This window comes from Equus przewalskii, chromosome 6, assembly GCF_037783145.1.
Source record: "Equus przewalskii isolate Varuska chromosome 6, EquPr2, whole genome shotgun sequence".
In the NCBI taxonomy this organism is placed as follows: Eukaryota; Metazoa; Chordata; class Mammalia; order Perissodactyla; family Equidae; genus Equus; species Equus przewalskii.
This window is the reverse complement of record NC_091836.1, coordinates 25,872,234-25,892,912: the sequence shown is the minus strand read 5'-3', so window position 1 is coordinate 25,892,912 and position 20,679 is coordinate 25,872,234. Positions and strand designations below refer to the sequence as shown.

Here is a 20,679-nt window from a genome sequence, read left to right as displayed (position 1 = left end):
TTTAGGGAATTCTCCTAACTTGTTTCCCATGCCTTTTCCAGTTCTCATCCTGCTCAGACTCCATCCTCACCTAGTCCCCTCTCTCTACTGTTTTGCAGATGCAAAGAGTTTGGCAGAAATGTTGATAAGGTGAGCGTCACATAGCTGCTTCCTTTCTTCTTCCCTCTCCCTTCCCCCACTGCAGAGAACAGACTTCTAAGACCCCACTGTCCAGAAAAAAACCCTCCCCCAACCTCTATGGCTGCTGAATCACCCACTTCCAGCCCTTCTCCCCACAGCAAGAACAACCGAAGTTTTGACACCCCTGTAAAGGGGCCACCCCAGGGCCCGCGGCTACACATTGACATCCCCAGGGTCCAGCTGCTCATTGAGGACAAGGAGGGCATCAAGCAGTTGGGTGAGTAACAGGTGCCGTGAGCTCTCTGTCCTGTTCCGAGTGTGCTTCCCCAGGCCACAATCCATGGAGGGCAACCACCAGCCCTACGGCAGTGCCTAGGGTTCTAGCAACAACCCAACAACCTCGGAACTCACTGCAGCTTCTCTCAAGAGCTAAGTTTCCTCCTCTGTCGAATGAGAAGAGTTATCATCGCCTTTCTGGGTCTCAAGCTTGGATAAAGACAAGGAGAAATTTGGGAAATCCAAAGGGAAAGACTCCTACTGATTGTCCTTCTTCCCCCAGGAGATGACAAAGCCACCATCCCTGTGACAGACGCTGAGTTCAGCCAAGCTGTCAACCCTCAGAGTTTCTGCACCGGTGTTTCCCTGCACCACCCAGCCCTCATCCAGAGCTCAGGACCCCTCATCGACATGTCTGACATCCGGCCAGGCACCAGTATGCATTATACCCAGGGAGCCAGCCCTCCACCCACACATGATGTCTTGGGCACAGCATGGGGCACAGGTGATAAAAGAACAAAAAGGGAGGGAGGAGCAGCATAGAAGAATGGAAAGAGCACTGGAGTTAGTCTGGAGACCTTGACTGCAGACTTACTAACTGTGACCTTGGGCATATCGATAACTTTATCTCTGTGGGCCTCAGTTTCCTTACCTAGAAATTTGAGAGGGTTGGGTGTTCTTACTCTCCAAAGGCGGTCTGCCTCTAGCACTGTGAGTCTGGACGTAAGAATAGAACACATCAAGGACTGTAGGGAATGAATGGCCAGTCAGGAGGCAGCAGGAGAGGAGGTGATATTCTTCCCCAGGGTGAAAGAAAAGATGGGGTGAGTGGGGAGGAGCAGGATGCCACCGCTGCCCCCATGCCTTGACACTGTTGACACAACCAGGTGCATTGTCAATGAGCTGGCTCCTCCGGGACCAGCTATATGGTCAGGAATGGCCGCATGCTCAGCATTCCCAAGGGGGTTTCTGTGGCTGCTTCTGCCTCCTCCCTTGCTCCCCACTGCCCTTTCTGGTAAGTGCCAGCTGCCCAAGCCTGAATGCCCTTGGTTGTAGGGTGCTAGCTCTTGCTTCCTCTGTGTAGATCCAGTGTCCAGGAAGAATGTGAAGTCAGCCCATAGTACCCGGAACCGGTACTCAAGCCAGTGGACTTTGACCAAGTGCCAGGCCTCCACACCCGCCCGCACCCTCACCTCCGACTGGCGCACTGTGGGCTCCCAGCATGGTGTCACTGTCACTGAGAGTGACAGCTATAGTGCGAGCCTCTCCCAGGACACAGGTGAGCCCAAGGCCCTGCCTACATCATGCTCAGTCTCCTCCAGTCCCCGCCATCATCAGTTCTACCTTCCATTTTCCCAACTCCTACCCACCAGCTCGTGGGGTCCAAGGCACAAGTCAGTTTCATTTCCAGTGGCTACTGACTTACTGTGTGGCTATGACAAAAATGCTTGACCTCACTGAGCTCTGCTTGGCCAAGGATTTCATTTTGTTCTCTCAAAAGGTGTCAGAAAAAATGGAACATCTGACATTCGTTGGAGGAAGAAAGGGCTGAGTGTTCCAGGGGGTGGTTGCTTATGTTCAAGAATGAAAGATGTTCTGCCCTTCATTAGCCAAAGACCCCACTTCTCCCACCACTGCCACCTTTGCAGGGTCTTCTGAGCCCAGTTCACTCCATGGCCAGGGTCTCAGACAGCTGCTGGCTTTAGGGGTAGGGCAACTGCTCAGCCTCGTCTCATTTACACCCTTCTCCCCACAACCCACTGATTTCTTCTTAACTCCATGCCCTCCATCTCCCCAGACAAAGGACGGAACAGCATGGTGTCCACCGAAAGCGCCTCTTCCACCTATGAGGAGCTGGCCCGGGCCTATGAGCATGCCAAGCTGGAGGAGCAGCTGCAGCACGCCAAGTTTGAGATCACCGAGTGCTTCATCTCGGACAGCTCCTCCGACCAGATGACCACGGGCACCAATGAGAACGCTGACAGCATGACGTCCATGAGCACCCCCTCCGAGCCTGGCATCTGCCGCTTCACCTCCTCCCCACCCAAGCCCCAGGATGCCGACCGGGGCAAAAACGTGGCTGTGCCCATCCCTCACCGGGCCAACAAGAGTGAGTGCTAGGACCACTTCCCCTGGCTAGACCTAGCCCTGACAGCACCTGGATCCTGCCAGCCCAGCTTGGCTCCTGGGCAGTGTAGGGCAGTGCAAAGAGCAAGGACTTGGGAGCAAGCCAACCAGGGTCCACATCCTGGGTCAACCTCTTAATATCTCTGTGGCCTTGGGCAAGTCATTTAACCTCTCTGGCCTTAATTTTCTCATTTGTAAAATGCAAATAATAGCATATACTCTGTGTTGTCGTGATAAGCATTAGAAAAATGCTATGCATGCCTGGCACATAGTAGGTTCTTATTAAGTAGTGATTACTCCCTTAATCTGAAGTTATGCCAGGATGGAAAGAGACCCTTTATAGGGTCAGCTGCCCAATGGCCTTTGGTCTCAATGCTGTTTGAACTTAATCCAGACCCAAAGGAACAATCCTGGAAGCCCGACTCATGGTGGCCAAATCTCATGGTGGGGAGTGACCTAGCCTGACTGGAACCGCCTGACTCCAGGGGCCTGGCCTTCGGGGTTGGCGGGGCAGGTCCAGGATCACCAGGGGGCATGCAAGGGGGAATCCATCAGCAGACATGGGGGCCGCAGTGTACAAGGCCCAGCTGTCAAACCATGTAGTCTGGTCTGCTCGGTACTGGCCTTGCTAAGTAGCCATGGGGGCTCGGGGCCATCTAGAAAAGAGCCCTGGGTAAGGGAAAGTACAAGGACTTTGGAGGCTGGCAGCGCTGAATGACACCCCCGCCCTTCTAGCTGTGTGAATTTAGGCAAATTACTTAATTTCTCTGAACCTCAGTTTCCTCACTTGCAAAATGTGGGCAGGTATTAACCTCTCCAGGGTGCTGTGGGGACCAAATGACGTCATCTAAGGAAAGTGTCTGGGCGAGTCGGAAGGACAGAGGTGCCTTCACAGGCAAGGGTGCTCACAGAGCCGAGGGAATCAGGATATGGAGGTCCCAGAGGCCTGTCATAGGGAGGCAGGTTAAGAAACTAGGGGGGCCGGCCCGGTGGCACAGCAGTTAAGTGTGCACGTTCCGCTTCGGCGGTTCAGGGTTCGCCAGTTCAGATCCCAGGTACGGACCTATGCACCACTTGTTAAGCCATGCTGTGGCAGGCATCCCACATAAAATAGAGGAAGATGGGCACAGATGTTAGCTCAGGGCCAGTCTTCCTCAGCAAAAACAGGAAGATTGGCGGCAGATGTTAGCTCACGGCTAATCTTCCTCAAAAAAACTGATATGGTCTAACATTGTTCATCTCCTGGACAAGAGGGGACCAAGGACAGGGGTGGGGAAATGTAGCTGACTTCAGATATGTGAACGGCTGCCCTGGGAAAGAGGGGGAGGCCTTCTCTGTGGTTCCTGAGGACAAAATCAGCCTCGATGCACGGAAGTGACAGGGAGTGACAGTCCTTTCCTCCTCAGTGTAAAGAAAAGCTTTCTAAGGGCCAGAGCTCTTAGGAAGTCTTTGTCTCGAGAAGTGAGCTCTCCACCAGCTGAAGCTGACCAGCTGTAGTGAGCACTTAACAATAAGTATCAGTTTATTGAGCAACTACTATACGTGCCGGCCCCTTTCCATGCTTTATCTCATTTGCTACTCACAGGAGTCCTGTAGGGAAATGGGATTATCCCCACTTCACAGGTAAGGAAACTAAGGCTCAGAGAGGTCAAGTAACTGATCTTTCCCGGATGCTCCTTGCCCATCCTGTGCAGGGGCTGCTATGCTAGATTGAAGGGGAGGGGAAGGGTGAACCAGCTGGTCCCCAGAGGCCCCTGCTCCTGACGTCCTCTGCTTCTGTGATTCCAGGTGACTACTGTAACCTGCCCCTGTATGCCAAGTCGGAGGCCTTCTTCCGGAAGGCAGATGGGCGCGAGCCCTGTCCCGTGGTCCCACCCCGCGAGGCCTCCATCCGGAACCTGGCTCGAACCTACCACACCCAGGCCCGCCACCTGACCCTGGACCCTGCCAGCAAGCCCTTGGGCCTCCCGCACCCAGGGGCCCCCGCTGCCGCCTCCACAGCCACCTTACCTCAGAGGACTCTGGCCATGCCAGCACCCCCCGCCGGCACGGCCCCCCCAGCACCCGGCCCCACCCCTGCCGAGCCCCCCGCGGCCCCTAGTGCTGCCCCTCCGGCCCCCAGCACAGAGCCTCCGCGGGCCGGGGGCCCACACACCAAAATGGGGGGCTCCAGGGACTCACTTCTCGAGATGAGCACGTCGGGGGTAGGGAGGTCTCAGAAGCAGGGGGCTGGGGCTTACTCCAAATCCTACACCCTGGTGTAGGGGCGCAGCAAGGAGAACAGCCTTTGCGTGGACCCGGCTGCACCTCCAGCCCTCACACCCAACTTGGCTGTTTTCCTGCATTATTTATATTAAACTGACAGACGAAAACCAACCAACAACGAAAAGAAAACCCCCGAGTCATGAACGCTTGTACATAGAACTCTTTTGTACAAATGAAACTATTTTCTTCTTCTCCATGAAGCCAGGGCACAATGAATTTGACAGTACAAGTAAACCCCACCCCCACCCCACAAAATACGCGTGCAGAGATATATACATATATAGAGAGCGCGGAACACGTCGACAAGCTATGTATCTATATATTTCTCTCGCCGGATTTTGAGACAGAGGCACAAAGACCCAGCAGTTTTTCCCTCCTCCTCACCCTCCCTCCAATCTAGGTGGTTTTGACCAAGACCGAAATCCCAACTCAGAGAACACTGCATGCGATTTTACTGTTCCCAGAAAACCAGGAGTTGCTTCAATTTGCAGATGCTTATGTGTTAATACCTTTTTCTATGAAAAAAGACCCAGCGCCGTGTGCAATAAAGGTTATGTTTCTACGTGGTGGCTTTTTTCCCATCTGGCGAGGGCCAGTGGGGAGTGAGGGAGGAGAGGCCCCTCTGCCAGGCCTCTGTCTCCCGTGGAAACTTTGAGAAGCCCGGCTTTGGCGCAGCAGTTAAACTTTTTAAAACGCTCTCCATTAGCCAAGGTGCAGTCTTCAGCACCTGTTCTGTCCTAAAATCTGTGCTGGGCCCTAAACGGGACCAGCTGTGTGACTTTGTGCATGCTCCTAAACCCCTCTGAGCCAGTTTCCTTATCTATAAAATGCGGCAACCTTGATGAGAGGTCTGCAGAGTCTGGTCTGGGGGCCCGCGTCTACTGCCTTCTCTCCTCCAGGGAAATAGAGTGTGGCCAAGGGAATGGAGCTATGCAAACCTCTAGTGAGGAGTTAAGTTATTTAAGAGGGGCCTACAAGCTGGGAGGGGCAGAAGAGATTATATACCCCCTGGGGTCGGGTCAGAGCCTGAAGTTCTGGGCTGACTGTTAGGGCAAGGTGAGGCCCAAGGCAGTAGGGAGAGGTCACTGGAGGTCAGAGAGGTGAAAGGGGCTCATGGAGGAGGGGGAATGGGGCTCAGCCAAAGAGAATCAGGAGAGGGCCCCCCCCACATCCTTCACCTGGTGTCAGGGAGACAGCAGATTGCCAGGTGGAAGGAACCCCGCCTATGCGCAGGTGTGCAGAGGGGCGGTTTCTGACCGGAGGGTCAAGAGCGTGCGGGCTGGGCCTCCAAGAATGTGAAGGGTTGGATAGGCAGAGGAGAGGGAAAGAGCCGGGAGACTGCAGAAGCCCAGGAGCATAAAGTTCATGGTCTCCCTCCTCCCTCCACCACGCCAGAACCCCTGGTGAAAAAGAAGCGCACCTCAAAAGTACAGAGGGGAGTCCCTGAGTTCAGCGCCCCAAGTCAAGGCTGAGCTGTGGGTCAGGAATCTGGAAGGAAGATGAGTCTGAGACTTGCTGCTCCCCTGCAGCTGAGAGGAGGAACTGGGAGGGGATGGAAGGCCCGAGAAGAGGGCAGGCTGTGTGCAGGATGCAGGTAGGTTGCACCTGTCGGCCTAGGCCACAGCAAGGCGCTACTCGGGATGCACAACATTAATAGAAGCACTTTCCGAAAAGCAGCTCATTCCACAAACATTTCCTGAGCACCCGGACGAGTGCGGGAGCAGAGGAGCTCCGGCCCACGAGAACTGGATTACAAGGTAAGCAGGGTCGACATCCTAAGGGGGGAGGGGGCCGGGGGCAGCGGGCAGCGGCTTCTCTTTGGTCACTCCTAGGCCCATAGGGAAACTCCATCTTAGCCCTCAAACCCAGGACGCGCCTGGGAGAACCAGCTAACAGCATTAAGAATAGTGAGAACAAGGCTCTGTATTCCAGGCACCTGGTGACAATCCAGCTTCATTCCAGCCCTGGGAGGACCGGACGCCTCTCAGGGCTGCGCGCGCCATCTGCAGGTCGCCTCCCAAACTGCAACACAGTGACAAGCCTGGGAATTCCTCCTAGAACTTGGCTGAGCACGCCCATCCCCCACCCCACGCCTGCATGCTGGACTCGGGGGAAACAGACGCGAATCAGACCCAACTCCGACCAGCCCCAGGGAAGGAACAAATCCCCAGAGGCTAGAGTGGAATGGAGCCACCCGCCTAAGGGCTGCAATGGGGAGCCCCGCCATGGGAATACATTACGGAGCCCCAGACTACGTGACACGGGCTGAGCAAATCGCGGTCCTCCCTTTGGCTCCTGTACCTCATTGAAGCTTTGAGAGGTGGTCATACGATCTCCATCCGATAGGCGAGAAAGCTGGAGTTCTGCAGAGCTAAGGAACTTATCCAAGGTTAGCGGAGCAGGAGGAGATGGAGACTAGATTCAAACTCCAGGTGTCTGGTTCCTTAATCTCGGAGCCATACTGCCCCTCGTTCCGCTGTTCTGAGGCTGAGTTTCAGTTCGGCCCCGAGGGTGTTGCCGGATGAAGAGTCCGCTAGGGACCAGGCGAGCGTGCTGGGCTTCCTGCGGGAAAGCAGTCAGTGTGGAGCGGTTAGTGACCAGTTCGGGGAGGTGAGCCCGTGTGCTGGGCTAGACAGAGCGGGAGCTCTGATGGACTTTCTTCTGGCGACGGATGAGATAGGAGGGGAGGGACTCCGCTCTGGGGAGCTGGTGGCGAAGGCCTGGGGCGTGAGGTGGACAGTGTAGGATGAGAAGGCTCTGGAGAGGCAACGGAGAAGCGAAACTTGAGCCAGTTTAACTTGGGTTCAGCTGAGCTGGGCCCCTAACTAGAAAACACAAGGTCTGGAAAATCTCTCACCTCCATATGTTCTTTAAACCGCAAGCCTGCGTGTTTGAACTGTCCCCAGAAGCTAATTCACAAATCAGGTCAACTCCTGCTCACGCACTCCCAGCTCGGCATCACTGAGCTCTGTGTCTGGAGCAACCATCTTAAACATTTTCCTGCTCCTTTCCAGATCTCCACTGTCCACCACAGACAAGGCCACTCTCTGTCTCTAGAGCTTTGGTCCTCAAAGCCTGGTCCCCAGACCAGCAGCATCGGCATCACCTAGGAGCTTGTTAGAAATGCAGATTCTTAGGCCTCCCCCCAGACCCAGGGATCAGAATCTGCAGTTTAGCAAAATCCCCAGAGGATTCCCGTGCACATTACGGAGAAGCCCTCCTCTAGAAGGCCTTCAGAGAGACCACCCGCCTTCTCTCCCTTCTGCCAACAGCCAGAGCTGGACCCGTGGGTCTCACACTTAGTTGCACATGAGATTCACCTGAGGAGTTTGTTAAAATACACAGAAGCCCAGCTCTCGGCAACCCCAGCTGAATCACGACTTGTGGGCATGCAGTCCAGGCATTTGTATTTTTTTATCATGGTAAAAGATATACAGCATAAAATTTACCTACTATTTTAACCATTTTTAAATGTACAATCAGAGGCATTACGTCCATTCACAATGTTGTGCAACTATTACCACTATCCATTCCCAGAACTTTTTCATCTTCCCAAATAAAAACTCTATACTCATTAAACCCTAACTCCCCTGCCCCTCGCCCGGCCCCTGGAGACCACCATTCTGCTTTCTGTCTCCGTGAATTTGACTACTCTAGGTACCTGGTAACAGTGGAATCATTGGGTATTTCTCCTTTCTGTTGGCTTATTTCACTCAGCATGTTTTCAAGGTTCATGCATGTTGAAGCATGTATCCGAATTTCATTTCTTTTTAAGGCTGAATAATATTGCACTGTGTGAATATACCATTTTTATCCCATTCACTTATTGAGGGACACTCGGGTTGTTTCCTGTGGGCTGTCGTGAATACTGCTGCTGTGAGCATTGGTATATAAGCACTCGTTTGAGTCCCAGCTTTCAGTTTTTTGGGGTATATCCCTAGGAGTGGAATTGCTGCCCCAAATAGTAATTCTATGTTTAGCTTTTTTTTATGAAGAAAAAATTTTTATTGAGGTATAATTGACATACAACATTATATTAGTTTCAGGTGTACAACATAATGATTCAATATTTATATACGTTGTGAAATAATCACCACAATGAGTCTAGTTAACATCCATCACCATGCATAGTTACAAAAATTGTTTTTTCTTATGATGAGGACTTTTAAGATTTACTCTCTTAGCAACTTTCAAATATGCGATACATCATTAACTACAGTCACCATGCTGTCCATTACATTCCCAGGACTGACTTATTTTATAAGTGGAATTTTGTACCTTTTGACCTCCTTCACCCATTTCGCACACCCCGCACTTCTGACAACTACCAGTCTGTTCTATCTATGAGCTTGGGGTTTTGGGTTTTCATTTTTCATGTTCCACGTATAAGTAAGATCACATGGTATTTGTCTTTCCCTGTCTGACTTATTTCACTCAGCATAATGACCTCAAGTTCCAACCATGTTGTCATACTTTCTTTTTTGTGGCTGAATGATATTCCAATGTATTTATATACCACATATTATTTATCCATTCACCTATCGATTAACACTTACATTATTCTCATATCTTGGCTATTGTAAATAATGCTACAAGGAACATGGGGGTGCAGAAATTTTTTCAATTTAGTGTTTTTGTTTTCTTTGGATAAATACCCAGAATGGAATTGCTGGATCATATGGTAGTTCTATTTTTAATTCTTTTGAAGATCCTCCACACTGTTTTCCACAGTGGCTGTACCAATTTACATTCCCACCAGCAGTGCACAAGGGTTCCCTTTCTCCAGATCCTCACCAAAACTTGTTATTTCTTGCCTTTTTGATAATAGCTATTCTAAAAGATGATATCTCATTGTGGTTTTGATTTGCCTTTCCCTGATAATCAATGATGCTGAGCATCTTTTCATGTGCCTGTTGGCCATCTGTATGTCATTTTTGGAAAAGTGTCTATTCAAATCCTCTACCCACTTTCTAAACAGGTTGTTTGGGTTTTTTCTATTGAGATGTATGAGTTCTTTATACATTTTGGATATTAACCCCCAACATTTATGGTTTACAGATATTTTCTCCCATTTGGTAGGTTGCCTTTTCATTTTGTTGATGGTTTCCTTTGCTGTGCAGAAGCTTTTTAGTTTGATGTAGTCCCACTTGTTTATTTTTGCATTTGTTGCCTTTGCTTTTGGAGTCAGATCCAAAAAACCATTGCCAAGAACAACGTGAAGGAGCTGACTGCCCATGTTTTCTTCTAGGAGTTTTATGGTTTCAGGTCTTGTGTCCAAGTCTTCAATCCATTTTGAGTTAATTTTTGTGAATAGTATAAGACTGTGATCCATTTCATTCTTTTGCCTGTGGCTGTCCTGTTCTCCCAACACCGTTTATTAAAGAGGGGGTCCTTTTCTCATTGTATATTCTTGGCTCCTTTGTCATAAATTAATTGACCGTATATGTGTGGGTTTATTTCTGGGATCTCTGTTCTGTTCCATTGACCTATATGTCTGTTTTTATGCCAATACCACACTATTTTGATTACTATAGCTTTGTAATATAGTTTGAAATCAGGGAGCATGATGCCTCTAGCTTTGTCCTTTAGTCTCAAGATTGCTTTAGCTATTCAGGGTCTTTCATGTTTCCATACAAATTTTAGGATTGTTTGCTCTATTTCTGTGAAAAATGCCTTTAGAACTTTGATAGGGATTGCATTGAATCTCTAGATGGCTTTGGGTAGTATTGACATTTTAACAATATTAACTTTTCCAGTCTATGAGCATGGAATATCTTTCCATTTATTTGTGTCTTCTTCAATTTCTTTCATCAGTGTCTTACAGTTTTCAGTGTAAGGTCTTTCACTTCCTTGGTTAAATTTATTCCTAGGTATTTTATTCTTTTTGATGCAACTGTAAATGGAATCGTTTTCCTAACTTCTCTTTCTGATAGTTTGTTATTAGTCTATATTTTTCTATATTGATTTTGTATCCTGCAACTTTACTGAATTTATTAGTTCTAACAATTTTTGGTGGAGTCTTTAAGGTTTTCTTTACATAATGTCATGTCATCTGCAAATAGTGAAAGTCTTACTTCTTTCTTTCCAGTTTGGATGACTTTTATTTCTTTTTCCTGCCTAATTGCTCTGGCTACGACTTCCAATACTATGTTGAATAAAAATGGCTAGAGTGGGCATCCTTGTTTTGTTCCTGATCTTAGAGGAAAAGCTTTCAGCTTTTCACCATTGAGTGTGATGTTAGCTGTGAGTTAGTCATATATGGCCTTTATTATGTTGAGGCATGTCCCCCTATATCTACTTTGTTGCAAGTTATTATCATAAATGGATGCTGAATTTTGTCAAATGCTTTTTTTGCATCTATTGAGATGATCATATGATTTTCATCTTTTCTTTTGTTAATGTGGTGTATCACATTGACTTATTTGTGGATACTGAACCAGTCTTGCATCCCTGAAATAAAACCCACTTGATGGTGTATTATCCTTTTAATGCATTGTTGAATTCTGTTTGCTAATTTTTTTTGAGAATTTTTGCATCTCTGTTCATCAGGGATATTGGTCTGTAATTTTCTTTTTCTGTGGTGTTCTTGTCTGGTTTTGGTATCGGGGTAATGCTCATAAAATGAGTTTGGAATTGTTCCCTCTTTTTCTATTTCTTGGAAAATTTTGAGAAGGACTGGTATTAATCCTTCTTTGAATGTTTGGTAGATTTCACCAGTAAAGCCATCTGGCCCTGGACTTTTGTTTGTTGGGAGGTTTTTGATTACTCATTCAATCTCATTACTAGGAATTGATCTTTTCATATTTTCTATTTCTTCATGTTTTAGTCTTGGAAGGTTGTATCTATACATGTATCCATTCTTCTAGGTTGCCTAATTTGTTGGTGTGTAACTGTTCATAGTAGTCTCTTATGATCCTTTGTATTTCTGCAGTATCAGTTGTAAAGTCTCCTCTTTCATTTCTACTATTTTGAGTTCTCTTTTTTTCTTGGTGAGTCTAGCTAAAGGTGTGTCAATTTTGTTTATCTTTTCAAAGAACAAGCTCTTAGTTTTTTTGATCTTTTCTATTGTCTTTTTAGCCTCCCTTTCATTTATTTCCACTCTGATCTTTGTTATTTTCTTCCTTCTACTAATTTGGGCTTCATTTGTTCTTTTTCTAGTTCCTTGGGGTGTAAATTTAGCTTGTTTATATAAGATTTTTCTTGCTTCTTGAGGTAGGCATTTATCACTGTGAACTTCTCTCTTAGAACTGCTTTAGTTGCATCTCATAAATTTTGGTAAGTTCTATTTCCATTTTCATTTGTCTCAAGGTATTTTTTATTTCTCTTTGATTTCTTCGTTGACCCACTGGTTGTTCAGTAGCATGTTGTTTAATCTCCACATATTTGTGAATTTTCCAGTTTTCTTCTTGTAATTGATCATTTTAACCATTTTTAAGTGTACAACTCAGTCGCATTAAGTACATTCCCCTTGTTGTGCAACCATCACCACTACCCACTTCCAGAACTTTTTCATCTTCTCAAACAAAGACTCTGTACCCATTAAGCGCTAACACCCCTTTTTCCCCTCCCCTCAACCCCTGAAACCACCATTGTGCTTTCTGTCTATGAATTTGACTACTCTAGGTACCTCATATCAGTGGAATCATACAGTATTTGTCCTTTTTTCTTAGCTTATTTCACTTAGCACAATGTTTTCAAGGTTAATCCATATTGAAGCATGTGTCAGAATTTCATTCCTTTTTATGGCTGAATAATATTTCATTTTATGTATATACTGCACTTTTTTATCCCAATCACTTATTGATGGACACTTGGCTTGTTTCCTTTTGCCTCTTGTGAATACTGCTGCTGTGAACATTGGTATATGAGCACCTGTTTGAGTGCCTGCTTTCAGTTCTTTTGGGTATATCCCTGGGAGTGGAATTGCTGGATCAAATGGCAATTCTGTGTCTAACTTTTTGAGGAACTACTGAATTGTTTTCCACCAGGCGTCTGTACTTGTAACAAGTAAGATGAAACTCAAACATTTGTTCACTCTCCAAATACCCTGAAGTCCTTCCTATGCCTGGCCACTGAGCTAAGCACAGGGGATGTCAAGGACCAGTGGGCCTGTTCTTGTGCTCAAGGGGCTCACTGTCTGGTGTGTGCAAACTGGCAGGAGCCTGGGGGAAAGGGATGTGTCGGGGATGGCTAGCTGTCTGCCAAAGACTCATGCTCCCTGTCCACAGGGCAAAGTTGTGGCTGAGAAGAGGCTGCCCTGCCAGTAACTACAGTTCCTAGTTGTCTGACTTCTGGAGAGGTCTCTAACACTAAGTTCTGACCAGAAGAATGTGGTGATACGTGCTATTTTCAGGCCTGGCTTATAAAAACCTCCCCAGCCACCCTCCGCTCTCTCCAACCAGATGTCAATGTCCAAGGTAAGCTTGGAAGCCACTTACCAAAGATGGCAGAGCCTCTATCAGCCTGGGTGCCTGGCAAATCCATGCAGAGCAGAGGCCCCTCCACCCTCACCAATGCCAAGTGGACTGTGAGTGAGAAATAAACTTACATAAAGCCACTGAGATTTGGGGGTTTATCTTGAAAACAGGTGGCACCATCTTATGCGGGAGATGACGGGGGAAGTTGGCTCCCCATGTAAACCCTCCCTCCAAAACCCAGGTCCAGGGCATCTCCCCACCCGCAAGCTGTCGCCCCTTCCCCACATCTATGCAGGCAAAGGGTTGGCAAACAGCAGCTGCTGCACTCAGAGAGGAGGAGGGCAGATGTGTGTCTGTAGGAGAGAAGGGTGGAAGGACCAGTCAGGGCTCTGTCCTTCCTCCCAGAATCCACGTCCTGGGCAATGGCAGCAATCCCCTCAGGCAGAAGGGGGAACCACTGCCAGCTGTATGGCATCCTGGAGGAGAGTCACATTTGGTTTTACTGTCTCTAAGAATCAGAAGTTCAGGGTTCAAAGAGGCCTTCACGCTTACCTAGTGCAGACTTCCATTCAAATCTGGAACCCCTTCTGAATCAGCAAGGGCTGTCTGGCCTTCACACCGTACCTCCTGATAGAGAACACAGCACTTCCCAAGACAGCACATTTTACCCTTGGGCAGCTCGGCTAGCAAAGTCTCCCTTACACTAAGCTTGGTCTGCCCCTCTGACTTTCACCCAAAAACCTTGGTACCACCAAGGGCAGAGGATGGTCCCATTCCTTCCCAGTTATACCCAGGACAGCACCTGCTTAATGGGAACATAATACATGTTAGATAGATGGATGACAGGTAAAGAGTGGGAGAAAAGGTCAGTGAAGACTGAGGTGTCAAGGAACATTAGTTCTCTCAGCATAGTGTCCCCAGGTACAAGGAAACAATACCACACAACTCAGCCATAACTGCTGCTTTATTGAGAGTCTGCTGTGTGTTAAGCTCTCTGCTCACCACTTAACATGGATACTTTCACATCTTCACAATTACCCTGTAAGAAAGTGTAACTCCTATGAGCACAAAAACCCAAGTGGTTCAGTCTCAGAGCCATGGCACTAGTCAAAGAACCTCAGCCCAGCAAACAAAAGAAGTTTTAAATAACTCAAGTTATTTGCTTTTGTTTTTGCGACCCTGAAGGGGATCTAAATGAACAGTTGAAAGTAAGGCCCCTTAACACCCTTGTGATATTGTGATATAAGAAATGTACATTTGGCCTTTGGCCCCGGTTCCAGACACAGAGCTCCTGAAACCCTTGGAGTCTCCTGAGTGATGGAGAGGAGTGTCTTTTATTATTCATAATAAGTCCCTTTCAACCATACCTGAGTTTATGCTAATGAGGTGACTCTTGGTGGGCCCCTAGATAGCTTCAGGATGAGGGCTGGTTGCCAGAGGAACAAACTATGTGATCAGAGGGTTGGAACTTTAACCCAACTCCCCAACATCCAAGGAGGAGAGAGGGGCTGGAGATTGAGTAAATCATCAATGACCAATGTTTTAATCAATTACGCCTACATAATGCGACCTCCATATAAACCCTAAACAAGGTTCAGATTGCTCCCTGGTTGGTAAATGCATCCATGTGCCAGGAGGGTAGTGTACCCCATCTCCACAGGGACAGAAATTCCTGAGACCCTTCCAGACCTCATTCTATGTACGTCTTCATCTGGTTGTTCATTTGTATCCTTTATAATACAACAGTTATTGTAATTAAAGGGTTTTCCCTGAGTTCTGTGAGCCATTCCAGCAAATTTTCAAACCTGAGGAGGGAGTTGTGGGGAATCCCTAATTTATAGCTGGTCAGTCAGAAGTACAGGAGGCCTGGGATTTGCATCTGAGTTGGGGGCAGTCTGGTGGGACTTAACCTGTAAGGTCTGTGCTACTCTGGGTAGTTAGCATCAGAATCGAATTGAATTGTTGGACACCCCTTGGTGTCCAGAGTTGGAGAATTAGTAGTTGATATGAAAACCCCCACACATTTGGTGTCAGAAGTGTGAGAAGAAAATGATTGTAACGCTGCCTTTTCTGTCCAACTCCTTACTCCCTGCAGCACTACCAAGGCCTCTGGCTCCACATCTCCCGACATTCTTCCTCTTCTCCTCCAGCCCCCTCAGCTCTGCCCTCCCCCCACTGAAGAACATTCTCTGCACTCTCCTATGTCTCAATTTTGCATTACAAAGCAGCAAAGGTGGAGTACAGGGGCAGCAGGGGAGGTGGGAAAAACAGCAAGCAAGGCAGGAATCCTCTTTGGTGATTAATAGGAAGGAGCTAAGGATGGAAAATGAATGCGTTCAGAATTTTTGCCCTGAAGAGGTGTTGATATCTCTATCTTGTTGGCTAAGAAAAAAGTCAGAGGTTGGGTGATTTGCACAAGGTCACTCAGCTAGCAAAAGGCATAGCCACGGTCTGAATTCCAAAGCCAGTGTTCACCAAACCTCATGGGACTCTAGAGAAACCCAGGTATATAGAAATGCTACTAATTTTTGCATGTTAATTTTGTATCCTGAAAGTTTACAGAACAGTTTTTTGATGGATTCTTTAGGATTTTATATATAAGAAATCTTGTCATCTTCAGAGACAATTTTATTTCTTCCTTTCCAATTCTAAAGCCTTTTATTTCTTTTTCTTGCTCTGACAAGGACTTCCAGCACCATGTTGAATAGGAGTGGTGAGAATGCGCACATTTGTCTTGTTCCTGATCTTAGAGGAAAAGCTTTCAAACTTTCACCATTGAGTATGTTAGCTGTGAGCTTGTCATATATGGCTTTATTATGTTGAGGTATGTTCCTTCTATATGTAATTTGTTGTGAATTTTTAGCATGAATGGATATTGAATTTTGTCAAATGCATTTTCTGCTTCTATTGAGATGATCGTATAATTTTTTTCTTTCATTCTATTAATGTGATGTATCACATTAATTGATTTACATATGTTGAACCATCCTTGCATCCTAGGTATAAATCCAACTTGAACATAGTGAATGGTCCTTTTAATGTGCTGCTGAATTTGGTTTGCTAGTAATTTATTGAGAACTTTTGCATCTATATTCATCAGGGATGTTGGTCTGTAGTTTTTTTTGTGGTGTCCTTGTCTGATTTTGGTATCATAGTGATGCTGGCCTACAAAACGAGTTTGGGAGTGTTCCCAACTCTTTCATTTTTTGGAATAGTTTGAGAAGGATTGGTGTTAATTCTTCTTTAAATGTTTGGTAAAATTCACTAGTGAAGCCATCTGGTCCTGGGCTTTTCTTCATTGGGAGATTTTTGATTACTAATTCAGTCTCCTTACTAGTAATTGATCTATTCATATTTTCTATTCCTTCCTGATTCAGTCTTGATATTTTGTATGTTTCTAAGAATTTTTTCTAGGTTGTCCAGTTTGTTGGCGAATAGTTATTCATGGTAGTCTCTTATGATCCTTTGTATTTCTGTGGTATCAGTTATAATGTCTTTTTTTTTTCATTTATAATTTTATTGATTTGAGTCTTCTTTTTTTCCTTGGTTACTGTAGCTAAAAGTTTATCAATTTTATTTATATCTTCAAAAAACCAACTCTTAGTTTGGTTAATCTTTTCTATTGTTTTCCTGTTATCTATTTCATTCATTTTTGCTCTAATCTTTATTTCCTTCCTTCTGCTAACTTGGGGCTGTTTGTTCTTTTTCTAGTTCCTTAAGGCATAGAGTTAGGTTGGTTATTTGAGATCTTTCTTGCTTCTTAATGAAAGTGTTTATTGCTGTGAACTTCCCTCTTAGAACTGCTTTAGCTGCCATCCCATCAGTTTTGGTACATTGTGTTTCCAGTTTTGCTTCTCAAGATACTTTTTTATTCCCTTTAATTCCTTCTTTGATCTATTAGTTGTTCAGGAGAGTATTATTTAATTTCTATGTATTTGTGAATTTTCCAGTTTTCCTCATTATTAATTTCTAGTTTCATACCGTTATGGTCAAAGAAAATACCTGATATTTCAGTCTTCTTGAATTTGCTAAGACCTGTTTTGTGTCCTAACATATGATCTAAAAACGTTTCATGTGCACTTGAGAAGAATGTGTATTCTGCTGTTGTTGGATAGAATATCTGTATATGTCTGTTAGGTCCATTTGGTCTATAATGTTGTTCAAATCCACTGTTTCCTTATTGATTTTATGTCTCGATGATCTGTCCATTGTTGAGAGGGGTTATTAAAGTCCTCAACTATTATTGTATTGCTGTTTATTTCTCCTTCTAGCTTTGTTAGTTTTCCCTTTATGTATTTAGGTGCTCCGATGTTGAGTGCATAAATATTTATAATTGTTACATCTCTTGATGCATTGACTCCTTTATTATTATATAATGACCTTCTTCATCTCTTTTTAAAGTCTATTTTGTCTGATACAAGTATAGCTACCCCAGCTTATTTTTGGTTACAATTTTCTTGAACTATTTCCATATTTTCACTCTCAGTCTGTGTGTATCTTTAAGGCTAAAGTGAGTCTCTTGTAGGCAGCATATTGTTGGATCTTGTTTTTTTTTAATCCATTCAGCCATTCTTTGTCTTTTGACTGGAGAATTTAATCTGTTTACATTTAAAGTAATTATTGATAAGTAAGGACTTACTATTGCTATTTTGTTAACTGTTTTCTGGTTGTTTTGTAGATCCATTGTTCTTTGTTTCTTAACCTGTCTTTTTTTGTGTTTTGATGTCTTGTGGTATCAGTATGCTTTGACTTCTTTATCATGTTCTTTTGTGTAATTGCTACAAGCTTTCCCCTTGTGGTAACTATGAGGCTTACATAAAATATCTTATAACACCCTATTTTAAACTAATAACAACTTTGATAATAATAAAAATAACAATAAATAACAACTTTAATAGAATTCCTAAGCTTTACACTTTTATGCCTCTTCTCCCTCAAATTTTAGGTTATTGATGTTAATATTTACATATTTTTTATATTGTGTAACTAATAACAGATTATTGTAATTATGGTTATTTTTACATTTGTTTAACTTTTAAACTATAGTTGTAAGTGGGTTACACACCACCACTACCATGTTACAGAACCTAACTTTGACTATATATTTACCATTACCAGTGAGTTTTACACTGCCTTCTTATATTTTTATGATGTTAATTAGCGTCCTTTTACTTCCACTCAAAGAACTCCCTCTAGCATTTCTTGTAAGGCAGGTCTAGTGGTGACAAAGTCCCTCAGCTTTTGTTTGTTCAGGAAAGTCTTTATCCCTCCTTCATTTCTGAAGGACACTTCACCAGGTATAATATTCTTGGTTGACAGGTTTTTTTCTTTCAATATTTTGAATATGTCACCCATTCTTCTCTAGCTTGAAGTCTCCGTTGAGAAATCCACCGATGGTCTTACAGGGGTTCTCTTCTATGTAACTTCTCTTTTCTCTTGCTGCTTTTAAAATTCTTTCTGTCTTTAACTTTTAACAATTTAATTATAATGTGTCCTGATGTAGCCGTGTTTGAATCCCACCTATTTGGAGTCCTTTGGACCTCTTGGATCTGGATGTCTATTTCTTTCCCCAGGTTTGGGAATTTTTCAGCCATTATTGCTTTAAATATACTGTCACTTTGTCCTTCTCTTCTACTTTTGGAATTCCCATAATGTGAATGTTGTTTCTTTACATTGTGTCCCATAAGTCCTACAGGCTTTCTTCACTCTTTTCCATTCTTTTTTCTTTTTGCTCCTCTGACTGGATAATTTCAAATATCCTATCTTCCAGGTCACTGAATCTTTCTTCTGCATGGTTGAGTCTGCTTTCGAAGCTCTCTCTTGTTCAGTTATTTACTTTACAGCTCTAGGATTTGTTTGTGATGGTTTCTAAATTCTTTGAACTTCTCATTTTGTTCATACATCGTCTTCCTAATTTTGTTTAGTTGTCTGTGTGTTCTTGTAGTTCACTGAACTTCAAGAGTATTATTCTGCATTCTTTGTCTGACAGTTTACAGATCTCCACTTCTTTAGGGTCAGTTATTAGAGCTTTTGGTGCTGTCATATTTATCTGATCTTTCATGATCCTTGATTTCTTACATTGGCATCTGTGCATTTGAGTAAGTGATCTCCTCTTCCAGACTTTTCAGGTTTACTTTGGCAGAGACAGACCCTCACCAGTCAGCTCAGTTTGGGTTTCTGGATGTGTCTCCTAGTAATATCCTGGGGCAGGTGGGGTCTGCTATTAGGGTCTATTTTGGGAGAAGGCAACTGTTTGAGCTCTCAGGTCAGGGGTGGGGGAAGTGTGCCACTGGCTGAGAATAGCTGGACAGGACTGCTGCTTGATTCCCTGCTCAAATGAGGCTGTAGGATGAGCTCCATGGTTGCCTGCACCCTGTGGTCAGGCTTACTAGACAACTGTGACTGGGTGTTACTATAGTCAGCATTGGTGGGGCTGGGAATTAGCTTCCCTGCCTTGGCAGGGTAGCAGGACCGGAGCCAGGGCCCGCATGGCTCATTGTTTGGGGACACAAAATAGGAAGAGTGTGTACTGAATATCCTGGTCAGGAGAGGCCACCAGTTTTGTTCTGCAGACAGGAAAAGCCACGGGCTGTGCTCTCTGTCCAAGTGCCACGTCGGCAGGGCTGGTGGGTAGGCCAGGCAGGCTCCCTGGTCAGGAGGGCTGACGGCTGTACTCAGTAATAAGCAAGGCTACGAATGTGTTTCCCTGCCCAGGTACAGAGAGAAGCAGCTCCACGGCCACTGAGGGTCTTTGTGATCTTGACGCAAGCTGACCCACGTCCCAACTTCCCTGGCTGACCAGGGCCAATGGCTTTGCTCTGAGGGCGATCAGTTCAGCCGGCCTGCCTCTCGGCTCAAGCATTGCTGGGTTATGCAGCAATTTCCAGGTGTTCTCACCAGCCCTTCCTGTCAGATAGGGCCGGGGGCCATGCTCTGTCGCAGGTGGGGCTATGATGCAGCTCTCCTGCTGGGGAAGGACTGAGAGAATCCATTCAGGCAACTCCCAAATTTTCCCAAACTGGCCTTCTGGTCAGGAGGGGCTGGGAGCCACACGCCACAGCTCGTGGGGCTGTAACTCAGCTCTTCTGCCTGGGCATGAGCAGACCAGGCTCTAGGGCAGCAAAATGCCTCACTTGAGGACCCAAACTGGGCAGACCTGCACCCTGCCAACTTCCCTGCCCAGACTGCACCACTGAGTTGGTTCTGAAGGTGAGCAAAGCCGCTGGTTGGGACTGCTACTTGGGCTCTGCAGGTAGGAACTTGGTCTGCCAAGATCCGAGTGCTGGTTGTTGGAAGCCCCTCCCCCCTTCTCCATCACAATCTGATTCCTAACAGTTGAGCCCCGTGAATTCCCCTGTGATCCCCATGAGGTGAAACCAGAGTAGGGGCTCCCACAAAGTAACCCACAATGCTGGGGGTGCTGGATGTCACCCCTGGGCTCTCTTTTCCCTCTGGAGGAACCACAGGCTCAGAG

At 45.8% G+C, this 20,679-nt stretch overlaps 1 protein-coding gene across 5 annotated transcripts in view; it reads left to right on the top strand.

Annotated features, from left to right (window-relative positions):
• Positions 1-5,350, top strand: part of DSCAML1 (DS cell adhesion molecule like 1) — a 339,404-nt gene extending 334,054 nt beyond the window's left edge. For 2 of the 5 annotated variants that reach the window (XM_008516706.2, XM_070623208.1), the window contains 6 exons: positions 99-129; positions 279-397; positions 680-832; positions 1,481-1,675; positions 2,195-2,506; positions 4,312-5,350. In XM_008516706.2, the coding sequence (XP_008514928.2) occupies positions 99-129; positions 279-397; positions 680-832; positions 1,481-1,675; positions 2,195-2,506; positions 4,312-4,787 (1,286 nt within the window). In that variant the 3' untranslated portion in view covers positions 4,788-5,350. Of the gene's footprint in view, positions 1-41; positions 130-184; positions 398-679; positions 833-1,480; positions 1,676-2,194; positions 2,507-4,311 lie in introns of all 5 variants that reach the window. The other 3 variants (XM_070623205.1, XM_070623207.1, XM_070623206.1) reach the window with 2 other exon arrangements.
• Positions 5,351-20,679: the final 15,329 nt, after the last annotated feature.